Source organism: Parasteatoda tepidariorum, chromosome X2 (genome assembly GCF_043381705.1).
Source record: "Parasteatoda tepidariorum isolate YZ-2023 chromosome X2, CAS_Ptep_4.0, whole genome shotgun sequence".
Lineage (NCBI taxonomy): Eukaryota > Metazoa > Arthropoda > Arachnida > Araneae > Theridiidae > Parasteatoda > Parasteatoda tepidariorum.
In genome coordinates this window covers 8511911-8533367 of record NC_092215.1, presented here as the reverse complement: position 1 = coordinate 8533367, position 21457 = coordinate 8511911, and the positions used below count along the sequence as shown (strand labels likewise).

Here is a 21457-nt window from a genome sequence, read left to right as displayed (position 1 = left end):
ACTGCCATCTTTGCGAGATAAACATTTTTTCGACATCCGACGTCCTCGGAAAGTTGTTGACATTGGATGAACGAAACACAGTCTGAGATTGTTTTAAAATTCGAAAAAATGTTTGTAGTAATAGAAGAGACTTCTATCTTCAAATTCCACACATTTTTAACGTGAAATAAACATAATACTGAATAGCAGCACTTGAAAAATGCCAAATTCGAATTTGCACAAAGTAGCCCTCGATGCACAAAGTACGACGGTATTTAGAATTTTTCTCCTGAGTAGTAAAGAGTGCAGACGGTAAAAAAGGTACCTGAACGTGAAAAATTCTGAAAAGTAAGGGACTTTTATTGGATCGGATTTCCTTTCATTCTTTCTTGAAAATATTTTTTTTAATGTAATTTTTTACTTTAAATAATTTTTTTGTAGAACTAGTTAATATTTAGATTAGCTAATTGAGGTAAAGGATGGGGATTTTTGAGAGGGTGCATATATATATATTTTTTAATCTACTCGGATCTTTTTTAGCGGAAAATTTTTTACTGGGACCGTTTTTTCCGAACCTTTCTTACCTTCATTCGGCAAGAGGAGGGAAGCCTAATGCGTTTAACGAAATGTATAATGAACGGACATGGTTTTGAACTTTCTCTGTTCTCCCCAGCAACAAAACAGGTTTTTACGATTTTAGTGCTGTCTCCTTCAGTAGATTTTGTTGGCATTTCCATTTTTCCTCAAACAAATATTAATTTTCTACTAACAGTGTGTATATTTTAATTTTTTTTTATAAGGATTCTAAAAGTAATTATAAAGGAGCGATCATTATAGAATAACTTGTATGTTAATGGACATGTATTAAAATTAAAAAAAATTGAAGCAAAAATGTTTGAACGATGAAGTTTAATAATTTCTAACAATAATTAAAAAACAAAAGCTTGGCAAAACATTTAATTTCATATATCTATTTAGGCATCAAAAAATGAAAGTCGAAAGAATAAATAATTGAACATTAAATAGATCAGTTAAAATGTGCATTGTACAAATTACCAACCCACAGTTTATATTTTTTAATTAAATTTTAAATCATGAACTAGGTCTCTTTTTTTTAAAAAAATAAAGAAAATCGTTAATACTTTAGTTTTTGAAAAAATAATTGTAAAATCATGAATTATATGTTAAAAGTCTGGAAAATATTTCTTAACAACTCAAGTCACATTTTATTTCATGATTTTAAAAATTTGAAACAAAGCACAACTTTTCAGAAAAAAACATGCTGCTTAACGTTGATTCTAATATGCTTTTCTTTCACAAGGTGATAAAAAAATTAGATATTTCTTGCAGTAAAATTTTAACACACATAAAATTAGTTCAGAATTTTAAATGCATGACATTAGGACTAACTTTTTTTTTAAGTCTCATAGGTCAAAGAATAAGCCAATTAATATTTGCTCCATTAGCTAATTTTTGAATACTGAAAAAAGTTTCAAATTGTGATTAGTTATTCACATACTAAGAAGCAATCTGAATCGTTCAAAAGTCAAACAGAAATGATCCATGGTAATACAAGAATTAGGTTGTAAGCATTTTTGGAAAGAAACTTTAAAATGATTTCTTTTCCGTAAGATTAGTCTTAACTTCGTTGACTTTTCAAAATTCGTTATAGATAAAGGAAAATAGCATTTTAATATGTAGTCAGGTGGTAAAAATTTCCCCAAAATATCATTGTTTTAAAAATATCATAATTGAAATCAAAGGAAATATTATTAATGTAAATAAAATTTATTAATTACAATGATTTATTTTTAATAATAATAATTAAACTAAAGTAAAAATTTTGTTGTTTCGAATGCCACTTGCCAAATAACGGCAAGCCTGCTTGGTGAAAAAACACGAATTTAAGGCTGAGAGAAGGTTTCTTGTTTTCAGTGGCGCCATCAATGGTCAAGAATACGTCATAGCTCATTTTAAAAGGCAGAGCTATTCATACATCCACAGATCATAATTTTGACCTGAATCAGAAAACGATCAATATTCAATTCAGTACCTCCAGAGGTATAATTTATTATGGGAACTTAGAAGACTTTGTTATCCAACAGATTTAACACGAACCATTCACTACACGAGAAGTCTTTGGTGGGCTGGGATCGAACTAACAACCTCTTGGACATGGGCCCCAATGTCCTATCAACCAGGCTATCTTGGCCTCTGTAAAAATGCATTACTGTAAATAAAGAAGATCACCTTTTTAGCTATATTTCTATATCAAAGAGAATGAAAGGAGTTTTAAAGTGAAAATCTACAAAACTCATTTTTTATGCAGGAAAACTACTAGCTTTAATCTTAAACTAAGTTTTGGCTTAGTTAAAGTTAAGCTTGGTTGTTGTTAAGCTGGCAAGGAAATTATTTTACATGCTTGCCTAAAAAGTAGATCAGTTAAATTAAAAGGTTATGAAGAAAATATGTAATTTAGAATAGCAAAATACGAGTGCGGTTTTAAAATTTTTTATTAGAACGAAATGACATATATTACTTATGAAATATCACATTATTGATGAATTTTAGTATCATCATATCACAATATAAAAGAATGTTAGTAACATCATATCACAATATAAAAGAATGTTAGTAATATCATATCATAATACAAATGAATCTTAGAATAAATATAAATATAATAAAACAAAAGTAATGAAATGAAATGACACTAAATAGGGCGCATTTTAACACCAACAAAAATGTAGATAACATTAAATGTTTAATTATACAATTGAATTTAGGATAAAAATCTCAGTAAAATGCAAACCTGAATGACACATAAGAAATTTACGAAATAGAGTACTACATAATTATTTTAGTTAAATTTAACAATGCATGGAACACTTGGAAGAACATCTAAATTATGCCGATTACCAAAATGATATATTAAAAAATAAATAAATAAAAACTGTACTAAAAAATTTCATGAATAAATGACACTTAAAAACAAAAATGTATATGTCCATACCAGTTTTTACACATAGTAAAAGCAATTCAGCTTCATCAGTTATGGTGAAAAAATAAAGGAAATATAAAATGCTTTTCTCAATAGCATATCTTAAAGAAATTAGACGCATGTTCGCTTCAACAAATATAAAGAATGATTTAGAACATCATTTTGAACAAAAGTTTTATTGTGTAAAATGTGTATAAGTTAATAGTTTTCAAAATTATAACTGGAGTGGAAACTTGCATCGACTTAAATTTTAATTCTGATTTATGGACAAATTTTCTTTAATATTTAATCACAGAATTTTTAAATGAAGTTTACTTAAAAACAATTGCAAAGTAAATTTTTGAGTTTTAACAATGTTAAAAATCACTTATAGATTTACACAATAAGCTATGTAAAGAAAAGTAGCCTCTGGAAATCCTTTTTTTTTGTATATGAAAATTACATTAACTTTTATGAAGTAAAACAAAGCAAAATATAGTAGAAACTAATGAAAATGTATAACTGTATACACAAATACACTTTTAAAAATTTGAAGCCAGAAGTTAATACAACTTATTAATGATTAAACATTTTACCAAGCAGCAACAACTTACATTGCTTCTTCTAGTTTTCTATATGAAAAGAAACTCCAAAACTTCAGAAATTTATTGCTTTCACATAGCATATGCGCAATACCAGTACTTAACAGATACATAAAGAACATACAAAAATAGTTAAATGTATTATTTATTTTTAAATGAATACATATCCTCCAACTATTATAGAATATCTTTTAATTTCTAAAAATGTTTTTCCTGGAGGTAGTCAAGGTAATGTCTCAATATTTTAATAAACTAAATTTAAAAGAATTTTGTCAACCACCATGTATAAAATAATATAAACAGATATATTAAAGGTCCGGCAGACTAATTGTTCTGTGTTTAAAATCTAATACAACTTTCACTAAATTTTCATTTGTTCCATTTCCATTTGTTGCAAAAACATCAAATGTTAGTGGGCATGTGTATATGTCATTATAAAATAAAATTGGTGGTTATATATATAAAAATTATTTTGATCATTTAACAACTGAATTGCCTAAATGCTTTATTATCTATTGCAATTTCTTTTAGATATTGAATATTCAGAAATTTAAAAATGGTGGAAAAGTATAAAAAAATATCTTTTTGCAGATACATTCATGTATAAGCTGCTTCATAATAACAGCAATTTATGTTATTAATATTAAGTTAGAATATTATATTAGTTATTAATATTAGTTATGTTATTAATATTTTGAGAAAATCACAGTTATTTAAAAAAATCTAGACACACTACTATAAATATGTATTCTTAGGTTAAAGTAAGAAGTAAAGAATTATACATACATAGATGTAAAGAATTGCACATACATATAAGTAATGAATTATACATACATAGAACATAGAAAGTTTAACTAATATTGCACAAAACAAGCATACATTACATTTTTTTATTATATCTTGCTACATAAACACAAATGTTGATAGACAGATGAGTGAAAAATAACATATAAACTTTTAGCTCTTTCCCTTTTTTAATATCACTATAAACCTAAAAGCATTGATATAAATATGACTATCCTATAGAAGGATTTCAAAACTGCTGGTATTAAAACTAGAAAGAAGTTATAAGTTTCCTCTCCTCATTTCGGAATTTTGCAGGAGAGAAAATGAGACCATTACTAATAGCTTCAAGCATTATGCTTAAAATTGCTCCAAGAGTTTTTCCATGCAAAATTTTCCTAAGCATTTGCTGCTAAAAGATTGTTTACATAAAATTATTAAAGAAGTGCTTGAATTATTTTTCACTCATCTGTATGTATACAGTGATAATTCTCTGTAAAAATATTGAGGAAATCAAGAAAAAGTATTGTTCTAGACAGTTAAGGAACAAGCACTTGTCCAACGTTTTTGCACAGATTATATGTAATACACATGAGCATAACAAATATGTCATTGTGTTTTATAACAACTTAAATACTTATTATTCAAATTACTTAAGAACTGGAAAGTAAATATTTTGGTCAGAATTTCACCAAGCTGTTATGCATACAAACAATGCATAAAAAAGATGCAAGCAGTTTTTAATAACAAAACTAGTCAATCAGTTGATAATTGAAATCAGTCAGTTAATAATAGCTAAGCATTTCGAATTCTTTTAAAGCTTTACTTCAAATATTTTTGTTTCATGCTTTGTCATCACACATCTAAAGTTATAACCTGTCAAAACAAACTTCTGTAAATTTGGTCCATCGAGAAAAGAACTTAGTTCTCATTTTAGTCCCTTTCAGAACTATGGGGTGTTATTTTTAAGTACAATACTTGTTTTTGCAGGATGAAGTTTGTAATCATACGAAGTTCATGACATCGTTTGTACTTTAAAAATTGTGACTTAGAGAAAAATACCATAAAAAGAGGAGGAAGATTAAAAAAAGAAAGGTGGGTGAGGATTACAGAAAAACCTAATAATAATATTCCTAGAGATTTTGATTTAGGCAAACCTTGGGTATATTAGTCAGCAAGAGGAGGCGACACCAGTTAACAAAAGCTGCTTAAGTCAAGAGCCATGGCATCGCTCAAAGGGCTAAAATAAGTCATCTATCAAGGACTTAGTCTCAAATTAAAAATTTGACATATTACTACTTTTTAGTTATAACGTTTCACTTATTTAAGTTTTTTAATATCAATATTTGAATTTTGTATAATTTTGCAGTGGATATTGTAATACAATGCTATTATTGTTTTAATGGTAGATTTTGATTTGTATTCATTCAATATATCTTGAGCAATAAAATTTCTTGTATGTATAACAAGGAAAAATATCTCACTTGAGAATATTCCTTGCAGAGTTTTGATATTACCAGCATTGACTGTAATGTACAACAAAATATTATTTTTAAGCATACTATAGGGCAATCCATATTAATTCTGAATCTAAATATTCACCGGTGTGTGACTCAGGGGAGAAGATAAAAGTCATGAATCAAAAGTAGGAAGAGTGATAATGGCACGTCACTTTGATACGGTTTTCACTGTTCACAATTGTAGTGTTGCTACAACACTCCTTCCTTTTCACGAGTATCAGTTAGCCTATTTCTGCCCAAACTGCCTGACTGTTAGAGATAGCCTCTCTGTGAATAAAATAAGCAAGTCTGCCAATTTTTGGGTAAGGAGAGGGAACCTGAGAAGAGAGGGCTAAGACCTGGAGAGAGCTGTGTTGAATCTGATTAGAAAAAGAAGATGTTTTGATATAAATTCTGAAGCAAAGTATACATCAACCCTGAAACTATTGCTGCAACAGGACAGAAAAATTTATATATAGATCCAAATAATAACCTAAAAACTTAAAAAGGTTTCTCAGTTCCTTAAGATTTCAAGCCAAGTCAAGCACACATGCAAGATAAGTGACTTTAAATTCAATCGACTCTAGAAGTGCAATTCTTTTTCTTTAAGTGTTCACTCTAAATCTGTTTGTCACATGTTGATTTAGTTTTGTGTAATTTGTTATTACCTTATTTTATTATGCTACATGGTCAAATTTATTTTAATGAGTAAATCTTGATAATTAAGTTAATCACCATTAAAATTGCTTCAGTAATTTTTTACCCTTGTGATCATTATTTCTACACATATATTTTTATCTCACTTTATTTGTACTCGTTGGTGATGATTTGGGATACGCCATAGTTGTTAAATGCATTAGTACTAAATTTGTAAATTATCCCACTATACTTTACCCAAAAATTGGCAGACTTGAACTGCTTATTTTATTCACAGAGAGGCTATCTCAAACAGTCAGACAGTTTGGGCAGAAATAGGCTGACTGATACTCATAAAAAGGAAAGAGTTGTAGCAACACTACACAATTTTTTGATGGAATTACAGATCTTAGTTTTTTTTCTGATAATTTCAAGCATAGAATTATGCAATGTTTCATGAGATGAATGAATCAGAGAGTTTTTAACAAGAATATAAGACTGTCATCTGCCTTTTTTTTTTGTACTCACAAAGGAATATCTTTATAATCGCTAAAGTTACGATTTTGAAAGTGATATTTCTTGATTATCAGGAAAAGTGATGACATTGTTTGAAAAAAAGTTTACGCATATGAAGTCATTGTTAATCACTTCCTGATCCTGACAATGTTAAATTTTAGGTAGTGTAAAGCAAACAGTTGCTTTGTTTGAGGACAGCAAAATGATTTTGCAACAAATTTTTTTTTTTTTTAAAATTCCAGTAGAATTCATATATGCAAATTTCATTTGCATAGATAGCAAATTACAACATGGTGCAATCATACACAATGTTTAATCACTTTCATAAAGAAAAAAAAAAACAATAGTCAAAAGGGCATTACAAAGATATATTAGATAAATATTAAGTTTTTATTGACTGGCGTTAGAAATAAAAAGTAAGTACTAACTTAACTCTATTTTACATCCATGCTGTTTTATGTGTGTGGGATAGAAATTAAAATAGTTATTAAAGCAGAAAATATGAAAATGTTTAATAAAAGTCTCATATTTAAAGTTTGTGAAAGCTCATAAAATTTTTACAGATTGCAATGCAAAATCGATGTTATCTTTCCCTTTACATGAGTTTTATTGTATAATTTAATAAAAATGAATGCACATACTATCAAATCAATAAGAATCCATATTTGTCTAGTTCTGGAGTACAGTCTGCAATCAGTGTCATTTGTAGATACCTGTTTGAAGTTGTTTTTAAATCTGTATTGCTATTTTTTTTAAATCTACTATATGATTTGGATACTATATGATAGTGAGTTCATAACGAGGAACTCACTGCAATGGGGCTTCAAGTACTCAGAACAATACTGACAAAGGCAGCAGGTCAAATATATAAATACACAAGTAGTGAATTGGTGAGGATAAATGAACTGGTGAACAAAGTCAAATCATTATGTAATAAAATGAAAAACCTATTAATTTAAAAATTTCATAAAGGCTAGTAGTAGCTAAAGGCTCTTAGTAGTTTTTGAAAATAGATATAAGGCTCAATAAAAAAACTGTCTGTTTCAAATAAATAATTCTTAAAAATTTCAGAAACACTTTTAATGTTACAAGTTCAATGCCAAATAAAGGTATCTAAACTATGTTCAAGTTTATAAGCAAGTATTCAGATAAACAAAATAAAAAAAATGACAAAAAGTGAAGCAATTTAAAAAATAATTTCTGTCAGATCAACAAATGCAAAAAACTATTTTTTGGCCTGCCATATAAAGTATGTTTTTGAGCATAAAATAAATTTATTCAAGCTCTTAATCAAAATATTATTCACAATATAATGACAGTTACATTTAAACAAGAAAGACAAATTAATTTTTTAAATACTGTAAGTATGGCAGGAATAATGGATGGCACTTCAATTCACTCGCTGAAGGTCTAAGATCAGGATCATATGATAAAAGTCTCCTAATAATCTCACACTGAAATATAAAAAGAGAAATCAATAAAAATATTTGGACAGTGCACAAAATAAGAAAAGTTACACATTTAATAACTTTCATACAAATTCATAGCGAAATCCAGACGTGCCAACCTGGGAAAATGAAAGAAGAGGAGGCTTTCGAAAGGAAGAGAGAAATGATCATGCAACAGTAAAACATGCAAAATAAGACACAAAAGTTTATTAAAAAAAGACTTGTCAATAAGTCTTAAAGGAGACTTTATTTAGTACATAAAGAATAATTAAAGTAATTGTACATATTGTTAAAATTATATATCAAAATTAAACAGCTGTCAATATTAATATCTATAATACTGAATAGCAACAACAGTAAGTTAATTTATTTAGCTAATTCATAAATCGATTCAAGCTAGTGATCTTTTATTTAAAAATAAATAAATGGGCTGAACTATCTGTTATTTTTAAAATATATAATAAATAAAAGTTTAGGTAACAAAATCAGTACCTTTCTTTAAATAAAAAATTAGAAATTTCATTTTTAATAAAAAATATTTCAGATTGATGATCAAAATTTTAAAGAAATTAAAACGTGCAGAAGGCACAATTCAATTCTTGTACATACGAAAAACGTCATACGAAAGACATACGAAAAACGTCATAACTCAGGCCACGCCCTGCTCTGACACATTGAGACTGAAAGTGTTGAAAACTGCATTCAGTGTTAAAATAAGTGAAAAAACCAGAGATTTTCGAAAAAAAACAACGGAGGAGAAAAAAACTTGTGAAAAACCAGTCTCCGATCAAAAGCCGGAGGGTTGGCACATCTGGAAATCGAATTTAAACTACTTAATTAGAGCAGCAATTAGATATTTCCCTAGATGTCATGTCCATAATGACTAAAATAAAAATTTAAATTGTAAGATATAAAAACTCTAATATAGCGTTTAACAATGTAATTTGAAATAACAAAATCTAAATTTTGAATAAAACCAACTAAATTATTCCTGAGAAATAAAAATTACATTCCTGTCAACCTCAGCGATTCATGAAAGTCAAAAACGCTTGTGAGCACAGATAATAAAAATAATAATACAGATTAAAATTCTATCCACGGGCCGGATAAAACCTACCAGCGGGCCATAGTTTGCCCATTCCTGTTCTAGAGCATCGAGAAATAAACTTATGTGCAAACTAATTTCGAATTTTTTTTTTTATGCCATCAAAATTTGGGCTCTATTGATGACACATTTGCAGAGTATCAAATTTGGTATTAATTATGGTAAATAGCAATCATATTTTGAATTTTAAAACCTACCCAAAATAAAATCGTGTCTATATTTCTGGTAGTTTGTAATAGAAGAATGTAGACAGGTCAATCCAACACATAATATTGATACCAGCAAAAGTATGCACAGAATAAAAGTAATCTACAATGCACTCAGGTGTAAGACAATTGTGTCAGTATGGATGGAATGTGTTTAAAAAAAGTTGAAATATTTAACGCAAATACTTCAAATAAGATACTAATTTTATAAAACTTTTACTGGATTTGTAAGCTAAATTACAAATTTTGAAAAAATATATATCTTTAATTATTTAACATAGTGTTATTTATTGGTTGTTTTGAAATTATCTGGTGCTGATGTTTTTTGTTTTGTTTTTGTAGGGCAAGGATTTACCTCTTTAGGATACTTTTGGATGAACTGGGGATCAAACATATGTCTTCTGGCACTTGCAAATTTCTAGAAGAAATATTTTGTGTTAAAATAAAAATATATGATCAAGACAAAGCAAAATAATATTTTATGTTTAGCAACAAATACAATTTTGATAGTTAATTAGTTAAATTAAAAGAAGCTAATGTTTTTTGAAATGGAAATCAAAATAAAAGTTGTGTTTGTAGCACATATAACAATCTTTTTAAAGCTATCAATGGAATTCACAGTGGTTAAACCTATGTTTCTTAAAGTATGATTCAAAATATTGCTCAAGGATCTTAATATTTATCTAGAATTATAATTGAATTTAACAGGTAAAATTACAAATTATTGTAAAATGACATTTATAATAAATTAGTGCTAACTCCTAGACAACTATTAGCAGCTCGGCAATGTAAATTTCAGTTTAAAAAGATCAAATAAAACTCTTTTACATTCTTAAGTATTGTGTCATGATTTATTTAAAACTTGTACTACTTTGTGCAGTCTATTGAAGATATATCATCAATTACCAGAATTATGATCAATAAAAAAGATGTAATTCTAAAGAATATGGATGAGTTTAATATTCACCTCTGAAAACATAATTGGAAATATTAAAATGATTTAAAAATATTTTGAAATTGAGGTGCATAGTAGTAGAATATAAACTTTTACCTCAAGTATTGAAATTAAATATGAAGAAAGTAAATATAGGTTTGATGAGAAAAACTGTTGTGAAAAATACCCATCATAGACCTAAATATGTAGAAAACTACATTTACTTCAGTGGTACAATTCTTACATCATATCTTGAGGAGTTAAGCTTTAGAGTTGTTAATCATATTATTAGGGAAAGAAAAAGACAGAGCCTTTCGTCCCCCCTTTTTTTTCACAAAATTTTTTCAGGTTTTCATAATTTAAATTTGCAAACCTTGGGGATATTATTAAACATTGTTTCTATGAATGCAAATATAAATAAAACAATATCACAGTAAGTTTTTTTAATGACTTATTCTGCCAAACTCAGTAAAAATACATCGATAAGAGTTTGTTATACACACATGCTTTGAATAACTGTAACTCTTCTTTATAAATTTTACAAAGTATAGTTACCTCCCTAATTCATAAATTCCCAACCACTGTGGAACAGGCGCTTAATTAGAAAATTTTACTTCTTAAAGACACAGAAGTGGAAGAATAGGTATAAAGAAATTGGCTGACTTTGGAGTAAATTTATAGATAAAAAAAAAGGTAGAATGAAAATCTGGCATTAATTCCAAAAATCAGACACAAGAACATGTAATTAAAAAAAAATTCTTAATTAGATATTTATGATTTCTTATGTTACACATTCCTTTGAGAATCAACAATGCAGGAAACAATCAACAACACACTGTTTTGAAATAGGTGTGATAATTTTTTAACTTTGACTATAGAATTTTTGAAGTTACTGGTACATATTTTCTAATAGTTTTCAAAAATCTAAATGATTTAATAGAACTTTAGCATGCTGCGAATTTTAAATTACGCATTTGAATTGACCCACTTGATTAACGACGATTCTACAGTGAATCTGTTTGGTTTTATGTCAGTCGTCGTTTTGTCAGTTATTAATATGGATTTTAACACGGCGTTTAAAATAGCAATGTTTTAATATATATTTCATTTGGTAAACTTTGATTTGCACTTTTGACGAATTATTTTTTTGCACACTCGATTATTGATGATTCACCCACAAACTCATCAATGACATTTTCGTCGGTTATTGCTTAAGATTTTTATGGCTTTTAAAATCTTAATTTTCTATAAGGCTACATTCTTTTGTATGGTAAATTTCTAATCTGGCATTTGAAGAATTGCCTCTTTTATGCACTCTCTTATCAATGATTCACCTGAAAACCTGTGTGGCATTATTGATCACATTTTTGTAGTTATTAGCGACACGAATTTTCCCATGTTTTTTAAAACCTTGACATTTTAATGTTACAATGTTTTGTTCGAGAAATTTCCAATCACGAATTTGAAGAAGCACACACTTGATGCATTAGATTTGTGATTGCAATTTTACCGACAAGAGAATGATGGATAAAGATATCACATGAATTTTTTTCTCATTGTGCACTTTTTTTAAGCACTGAATTTTTTCTCTCTTTTTACATAGAAGATAAATAAAAGACTCATTTTTATGCATAACAGTAACATTTATAAAATTGAAGAGAAAGAATTTTTTATTTAATAATTTTTTTCCTCATGAACACATAAAAGAATATACACATTGAAAAAAATTACATATTTCTCTTTTTTTTCTCACTTTGCGAATCTTCATCACATTAAAAAAATTTAAAATCCTTGAAATTCACAGCATTAACAAAAAAAAAAAANAAAAAAAAAAAAAAAAAAAAAAAAAAAAAAAAAGATTGTCGATAAGACCACATGCATTTATGATGAAATCACACAAATTGGATTTGTAAAAAAGTTCATTAAATATTTTGAGATTCACGTGTTGTAATAAATGTCTTAAAATTGAGATTTTTAAAAAAATATGTGAAAATCAGTAATGGCAACTGCCCAAAAATTGACTGAAAAAAAAAAGGATAGAATTATCGTGTCAAATAGTGTATACTCAGGTGAGCAAACTTCAATTCAGTGATATCTTAATTGTTTGATAATATAATAGCAGAAATCAGAAAAAAATCACAGAAAAACTCGAAGAATAAATACTTGAACAGTTTCAGTTTTAATTTGATATCTGATTTTACCCTAAGTTGCATGTAATTCAGAAGAAACTAAAAGGCTTTATCACTTTAAGAGCATTTACAACTAATGATAAAATAGAATTATAGTTTTTCACAGCTGAAGCTTACCTCACGTTTTTCAAAACCAGTTTTCATTGGCAGCAAAAGTTCAAAAAAAATTAGTCCTAACGAATACATATCCGTCTTGGCGTCGTAAATTTTCTTTGAGCACTTGAAAAAAATATATATATTAGAAGAGCAAACAGTTTGGCACAAATCAGAAAAATAGTTATAGAACATTTTTTGTCAGAAAACATTTAAAAAAATATAGATATAAGGATAGTCTATTTTAAAGAAAAAAAAAAGTTTCAATAATTATGGATATATTATCCCACACCCACAATAAACTTTAAGATATTCAACATAATAATATATAAAATAATTTATCTAACTCAGCATTTAAAAATTCAATAAATTATTAAAGCTTTACAATATTTAATTTTACAAGTACACTCAATGTTAGGCAAGAATATTTTACTAATTTTTTAACATTATCGCTTGTTTTTCTGACCTTAATAAGTAGATTCCACAACAGAAATTTATAATAAATTTTCTTAGTGATGTTTAATCACCATTAGAAATTCTTTTCCTTTCCCCAAATTTCTACATTGATATTACAGTGCCTAACACTTAAGAAAATCATATTTGTTCTGAGGATGTGTGATGTTATAAAGATGATTTTATAAACTGGCATAACTTTAAAAAAGAGGTTTCATATGTAAGCTTTACAAGTATATTTGAAGCTAAATTAAGATATTTATATTTTATTTTAACTGTAATATATTATAATTTATTACAAAATATGAATAAATTTTTGTAAAATCGAAATAAAACACAAAAAATCATAACTACTTGAAATTCAAAATTCGATTAAACACAGCTACAATCTTCAACTTAAAGAAGGGTTTTAAAATATTGAAGGATCCTTGTTTGATTAGCAGAATTTTAAACTAAGGATTAAACATTGTTTGAAAGTTTCTAAATGCTCTTGTAACTTTCATTGTTCAATTCATAAATATACTTTAAGTTTAACAGTGGTATTTAAATCTTGTCATTTGAGCATGTTGCTACTTAATAAATTTAATTAAACATGCATTCTCATTCTTCATTCATAGCTGAATAATAAAAGAACATGAACACAAAGTGGTTTAAAATTATATTCTAATAGTCTGCAAAACAGTCTTTAAAATGTGGATCATACATATATGTTAATAAAATCTTTCTGGAATTTGATTAAAGTCAATAAAGCTTAGAAGAAAATAATCAGAAATTTTTGGGTTAAGGGATATATTATTTTTTTAAATGATAAGCAGTTAAAGATGCATGCATAAGTTATTAATGCCTGATTAATTGAATTATTGTTACAAATAATTCACTAAATATTTTTTTACACAAGTTTCCATACATTTTATCATGAAGATTAAGGAAGTATATTACACCTGTTCAGGACTCAAATATGTTGGCGTGCCAATACCGTGTGTATGAGAAAGTGTAACATCCATAGATGATAATTCAAATCCTTCATGTTGAGCTTCAGTTTGCGTAGCTAATCCAAAATCTCCGATTTTAATTAATCCCTCTTTGGAAAAGTATATATTTGATGGCTAAAAATATGTTATTTAGTTTTTAATTGAGGATAACAAGATATTCAATAGCAAATAAATATTTATTAAACTATATTCCAGCAGAGTCTTGAAAATAGTTAAACATTCATAATTACGTATCAAAATTAAATCAGATATTTATTGTTCATGCAACATCACATGCAGATGCTGCTGCATGAACAATTGTTCTGAATAAAATAGAATCAATAACAATCTGGCTAGACACATACATTGTTGTTAGACAAACATCAATCGATTGTTAAAAGGATTTTAATTGCAGCTATAGCATAAAGGTATTAATTGTAAAACTTTTTTCAGACTTATAAATTGAAAATTTATTATGAAATATTAATAAACCAGATTGTTCTGCTTAGATTGGATACTTGTATAATATCAATAATGAATCAAACTGCACTTTAAAAGATATTTAAAGGCGACTTTTTTATAGGTTAATTTTATTAATATATTTTGATTATGACAATTGAAGAAAAACCAAAAATATAAGCTATAAAATCATATATGCATATATATGTTGTAGGTAAATTAGAAAATCCAGCTCTTTGCAAACAATTGCCATTATATTGCAGTGCACAAGAATAATTGAGAACACATCTGATATTTTCATATCAGCAAAATACTTTGTAGTGTTATGCTGATAGAAAATACATAATTACAATGAGCTGAAATAGTTTAAACCTAATCAGAAAAGTATCATTAATAGCTCAATTAGCATTTAGATTTATAGCAAATGGCCCAATTTATTTCAAGCCATTTGCATGAGTCTAAATACTGATTAGAAAATAATATATTATAAGATGATGCAAAGAAATTGAGCCATTTTTTCAACCCATTTAAAATATGTGTAGATCAAAATTAGGGGCAGAAACTGAAAGCCACAATGAGTCCTTTAATAATATTAACTTAATAATAAATTAATTATGAAGAAAACACAAAAACTTAAGAGCTTGTTACATTAATAAAATAATTACTTTTAGAATTGTACTGTTCTCGAAAAGGAAGAGTTTTTAACTTGCTTTATTCACTTTTTAATTTGATTATTATTTGACTTTTGCAACAGATTTTAAGTAAATAAACTAAATAGCTCAGTCTACAGAAGTGCCTTTAGACACTTGTTATATCTGGATAACTTTGTTTAACCTTTCAACTGCTGAGCTCATGGGTAAAAATGTACTGGGATTTCCTTGCTACTGACTTCACCATTGAATAACATGAGGAAAACTAGTTTCATCAGGTAGGAAAGTCTATAGATGAAAGTTCGGAAAATAGTCGGAACTAATATTCACGGGGTAAAAATACTCAAAATTTTATTTCAAAAAATATAGATTTCGAAAATAATTTAACAGGTGCTTAACATTTGCAAACAAGCTTTTTAAAATTCAAAGAATGAAGATCAAATAGTTATATTTTTTAAATAATTTCCATTGATATTGATATTTAAATAAAAAGTTAACTTAACATTATTCATATGGTTAATTGGCTAACATAAAGAAGTAACAAATTTATAATAACTGTTTTTACAGTTTCATAAATGTACATAAATGACTATCTCATCATTATAATATATTTTTCTAAAGCATGACATATTTTTATTTCTGTAAGGTAGATGGAAAATTATATACACGACATTTAAAAATGTTCAAATTATGATGCATTAACTTTTGAGCATAAATGAATGAATGGATGGATGAGTGCCTGGAAAAGAAGCTAATGATAAAAAATGAAATTTTTGAAAGAACAGGAATAAATTTAGAACATTAAAAAAAATTATGTTTTTATTTGAGCAATTAGAGATACATAAATCCCTCATTCCTCTTTATAACTTAAGTGACAAAAAAGTTATAGAATGCTGCTAGGTAACCAACCTTACATTAAAAAATTCACGCTTTTTACAAGTCAGTGACATTTAAAAATGTTTAAAAACACTTTTGGAACACATGCCTTTTTCTGTTGAAATATAGGGGGGAAAAGGCATATTTTACAAAATTTAAGAATGTGAGAAAATCTATGTAAATCAAATTTAAGATGAAATAATAAATAGTTACTTTTAAATCCCGATGCATAAGACCACAAGAATGCACATAATCCATTGCATCAATAATTTGAGCAAATATTTTCATTATTTCATCATAATCTCTAGAATTTGAGTGTGAATGAAGCCAACTTTCAAAGCTCTCTCTTTGGCATAGTTGCATCTATGATAAGAAATATATATAGCATTAGTATCAAATTTTAAGTTCATTCAAAATTTTATTTTCCATATTAGTTATACTTTAATGCCTATTTTGCTCAACAATCCAATTAAAACCTTAAAAACATACAAATTGAACTCAAATAAGATAGATGTCTGTTATTTAATGGGCATTATAAGAGTTGTAATTATAATTACATCACAAGAAAACAGGACGATTGTTCAGACATCTACTTTTTAAATTTGTTAAAGCAAAAATAAAAAGGCTAACAAGATGTTGGCTTAATGTCAGTATTCAAATGAATAGAAATAGGTGGTGTGGCTAGCAGAATATCTAGCCTTAAAACTTTGATTTTGTTTTAAAGAGTCTTGTGGTTAGAACCAAGCTTGGCTTAAAAATTATTTTCTTGAGGAGACAGGTTAAAATACAATTCTTTGGACCAAAGTCAAAGTCCTAGTCAAAGAATAGGTTTAAACATGCAACATCCTGGTAAATTCCTCCATCAATTTATGACTGATAAATAAAGTTTTTCAATCTATGACAAAATAAAAAAAAATGGTATTAAAATATCTCCGATTACAGTTCCGAAAAAAAAAAAACAAAAAAACAAAGACACCATCCAAAGCTATCCTAACATATGATTAAAATCTTACAATATGGGTATAAGATTTACCTGAGATGGCTTTTGAAAGTGATTATTAAAACATGAAAAAATCTACATCACTTAGAGATAAATGTGTCATTATTTTTCCATCTTTTTCTCAAAGATTGAACACACTCTCCAGTCAATATATATGTCAGAAGCAATCAAAATAAAACTAAAGTTTTTTCTTTTCGTCATTAGGTCCTACAAATACTGTTCATAGGATTCTATGAGGCTACACTCTTGTGTTGTTTTTCTACTTTACAGAGACAATTTTTTTTTTTTTAAGATTATATGATAGGTAGTATCTTATTGCGTAAATATAAAGACATAGCAAAATATTTCTAAAATACAGTTGGTAATGTAAACTAACAGGTTCAAAATTAAAAAAAAAAAAAAATACTTATTTTAAAGAAAAGTATAAAAGCTAATTAAAATGTTTAATAATGAAAAGATACAATCTCATCATTAGTTCACATGATCAGATTCCCAAAAATAGTGCTTTCTAATATTGAACTAATAAAGCCAAAGCAAAATATAACAATACAATAATATTGATTATATACTATTGTATATACAAAATAAAGTATTGTATTGATATATTTTGCTTTGGCTACATTAAAACAATATTAGAAAGCACTATTTTTTATAGATATAATAGTGTGAGCTGATTACAAGATTCTATCTTTTTGTCATTAAATTTTCTAATTTTGAAATCTTTAATATCTTTTTTACTACTTTTAAAATTCCTTTTTACTTTCCTTGCGTATTTATCTTAATTATGGGTTCTATGCACATTTAATAAAATTAATAAATCTTAAATTCTTAATTTTTCCATTAAATTTTTTTTGTACTTTATTGTCTCTTTTATACATACATATAAATAGTGCTGCTTTTTTTTTTTTTTTTTGCTCATAAAACACAAACCTTGCTTCTGAAACATGTGCAAGCAATTAAACTGGCCTATCTAACTCATATTAGGTGTTTTATCAAAACTGATAAGAAAATTTTGAGTCATAAAAATAATTGTCATATATACTTGAAGTTTTATACTATCAAGTATATCTTCCTGCTTCAACTTGGAATTTTTTATTTAAAGTTATAGGATGTTGCTTTACCAACTGTGCACAAACTAGTATTAATGGACAATTTTGAAGCTTACATAAAATTAAGATTATTGCAATAAAAAGATATTAAAATATTACCTGAATGTATAAATATCCTGGTTTATTAATCTTTTCGAGCATTGAAGGCTTGATAGTACTTTTAAGTGGTTTCGGGTAAAACATAAATTCTTTTTGAGAGCAATCAAGTGACAAAATTCTGTCAGCATTAGAAGGATAACCACCACTTGTCATTGGTTTTAATAATTCATTATCCAAAACGATGTCTAACTGATGCAAAATATTACACAAATTCCTAATAACAACATCGAAATGACTTTCACTATGCAGTTCCAACCATGCAAAAACTGAAAGAATCCAGATTTGAAACAGTTGAAGATTTTTAACATATATATCACAGTCATTTTGCAGGAAAACAAATTTCCACTTAGGTATATGCATTGTCTGATCTTCACAAAATATAAAAGTACTTAATTGAAGAAGACATTTCTTTTTCATTGGCCAACACAAAGTCATATTTAAATCTTTAATCTGAGAAAAAACAGCAGTTTGCACAATTGAGCTATAAGGTCTCATTCCAGAAAAACGAGTTTGATCAGAACTGATTGAATAAGGGCTATTATCAAGGAATAAATTTACATCCCACAAAATGTTACACAAGTTGTTCTTCAGCAAATTGTGATAATACGTATTAAAAGGTCTAAGTATACAGAGAAGAGATATAACCCAACAACGGAATTTTAAGAGTGTGTCTAATATTAACTCTTTACCCTCATAATTAAATATTTCAGTATAACTCAACCAACTCAGGTTCTCACTTTCAGCTCTTGAGATATCAGAAAACAAACATTTTCGTAGCTGTGCCAAATCATCTTCACTTAGTTTATAAAATAAACAATTATTTACTAGCTGAACAAAGAAAAACACATTATTTTCATTATATAATTGCATAGAGCAAGGAACTAAGACTGGTTCAACAGAGTTCTTTTCCAGATCTTCATAGTTTTCAGATAAATTAATTTTGGAGATTTGTAGGTGTTCTTGTAATGCATACAAAGATTTAATTTTAGAGTTTTCTATGCTTGATTCATCTGATTTTTCAATAGTATCATTAGTGAATGTTATATCAAGAGAACTTGTGGTGCTTTCTTCATGTAATGATTCAACATTACTTGATGAAGACTGAGAACTTTCAACATTACTCAATTCACTATTAAAAAATGAATCTGAAGATCCAGTAGAGAAAGGTTTCCTATCTGGCTCTTCATCCCAATCGAAAAAATCATTTCCCAATGGATTGAATTGAAGTTTGTGAGCAATTTTGACATTGCGGTCTACACTTTCCTCTGACATATATTCCTCAAATTTCTTGGGTGAAGTGATTTTAACTTTCTTTTTTCTTGATTTTAACGAAATATGCGATTGTTCAACTGATGAACGCTGAACAGACTGGGTAACATCACTAAAAAATATAAAAAAATATCCAAACATTAAAAATAGAAAAAAAAAAGTTAATGGTCTAAAACTTTTCAAGAAGTATAATTTAAGTTATATCTAACTAAACTAAAAGAATTTCAGGCATGCTGAAAACCGGTATCCAGCATTTTATCCAGCTTTATATCCAGAATTTTTTTAAAAATGGTATTATCTTAAATGTCACATCTCCAGTTCAGTTAATTTTTGTTGATTCTGTGAAAAGGGCGAGACTTCATATATTAAAAGTTTAAATTAATTTAAATTGTTCACCATTTATATACAAATGATTTCTTTGCTTTAATATGAATTTTTAAAAATTTACACTGTGCACTAACTTTATTGTAAGATGTTTGAATTTTGAGGAAAAAAAAACAATAGGCCATTATTTTTATTCAATTATGCTTTTATTAGATTTTATTTTCAAATATTTTGCTCTCTGGCACTTTTGAAAATGAGTATTTCCTTATACAGTTTTATCTAATACGATTAAGAAACTGGTTCATTAAAGACGAAAAAATGCATTTCAAAGTTAAAATTCTGTATGTAATGCCCCCAAAGGTGTAATGTTATTATGATATAAAAAAGATTAGAAAGTGAAAATTGCAATTACACTTTAGGATTATTTTATAGCACCCTTGTTATTAAGTTTGATTTTTTTTCACTAATTAAGATGCTTATGTATTATTCACAGTAATTTTGTTCTCTAAATGTGCAAGAGTTAACAATCTTTCATTTCGTGTACTGTCGTTAATGATTTCATTTACACTTACATATTCTTTGCGTGCTCTAGAGCACTTAAAAGTTAAATAAATTGATCAGTATGAATTAATGATTTGGCCACATAACATATCAATTTAAATAACCAGAATTAAATGCAGTTCATATCTTGAATTAAAATCAGCCCACATTGAGATTGGATTGTTTTACTTTTTTGAGCATAAGAAATAATTACAATTTATAATTATAAATTAAAAGTTTTTTTTCTATCAAAGATCATTATTAAAGTGATAGTAAAAATCTTTCGTCCATTTGAGAGCAATTTAAAAAAAGAATCTGAAAATCAAGAGGTCAGAATAGTTCATGAGATTTAAAAATTTTATACTAAAGTAGTGAAAACTTTAAGTAACATCAATAAATATTTCATGCAAGATTATTTCAGTATTAATCCTTATTCATTTTGATATTATTACATAATATCTGGGGCTAATCCAGGATTTTTACTTTAATATTTACTTTTGTGAAAAATTTCAGCATTTGATTTTTGTAAAAAAGTTTAGCTTATCATAATTTTCTATGAGAAAATATGTTCAAAAGTAAAAACATTAACTTTGAAAGGATTATATTCCTTAATAATAAAAAAAAGCATTAAGATATTTACTGTTTACAATTAATACCAATACATAAGGTTTAGACAAAATAATAGAAACACTTCAATATAAACATATTTTTTGCTATTTCTCAAAAAATACTTAAAG

General features: G+C 27.0%; 1 protein-coding gene across 3 annotated transcripts in view; it reads right to left on the bottom strand.

Annotated features, from left to right (window-relative positions):
• Positions 1-2474: 2474 nt before the first annotated feature.
• Positions 2475-21457, bottom strand: part of LOC107452344 (pancreatic eIF-2alpha kinase) — a 72548-nt gene continuing 53565 nt past the window's right edge. For 2 of the 3 annotated variants that reach the window (XM_043049481.2, XM_016068800.4), the window contains exons 14-19: positions 18588-19968; positions 16593-16742; positions 14365-14529; positions 12995-13096; positions 10110-10172; positions 2475-8449 (exon numbers count right to left, since the gene is read on the bottom strand). In XM_043049481.2, coding sequence (XP_042905415.1) covers positions 8339-8449; positions 10110-10172; positions 12995-13096; positions 14365-14529; positions 16593-16742; positions 18588-19968 — 1972 coding nt within the window. In that variant the 3' untranslated portion in view covers positions 2475-8338. The remainder of the gene's footprint in view (positions 8450-10109; positions 10173-12994; positions 13097-14364; positions 14530-16592; positions 16743-18587; positions 19969-21457) is intronic. The other variant, XM_043049480.2, reaches the window with a different exon arrangement.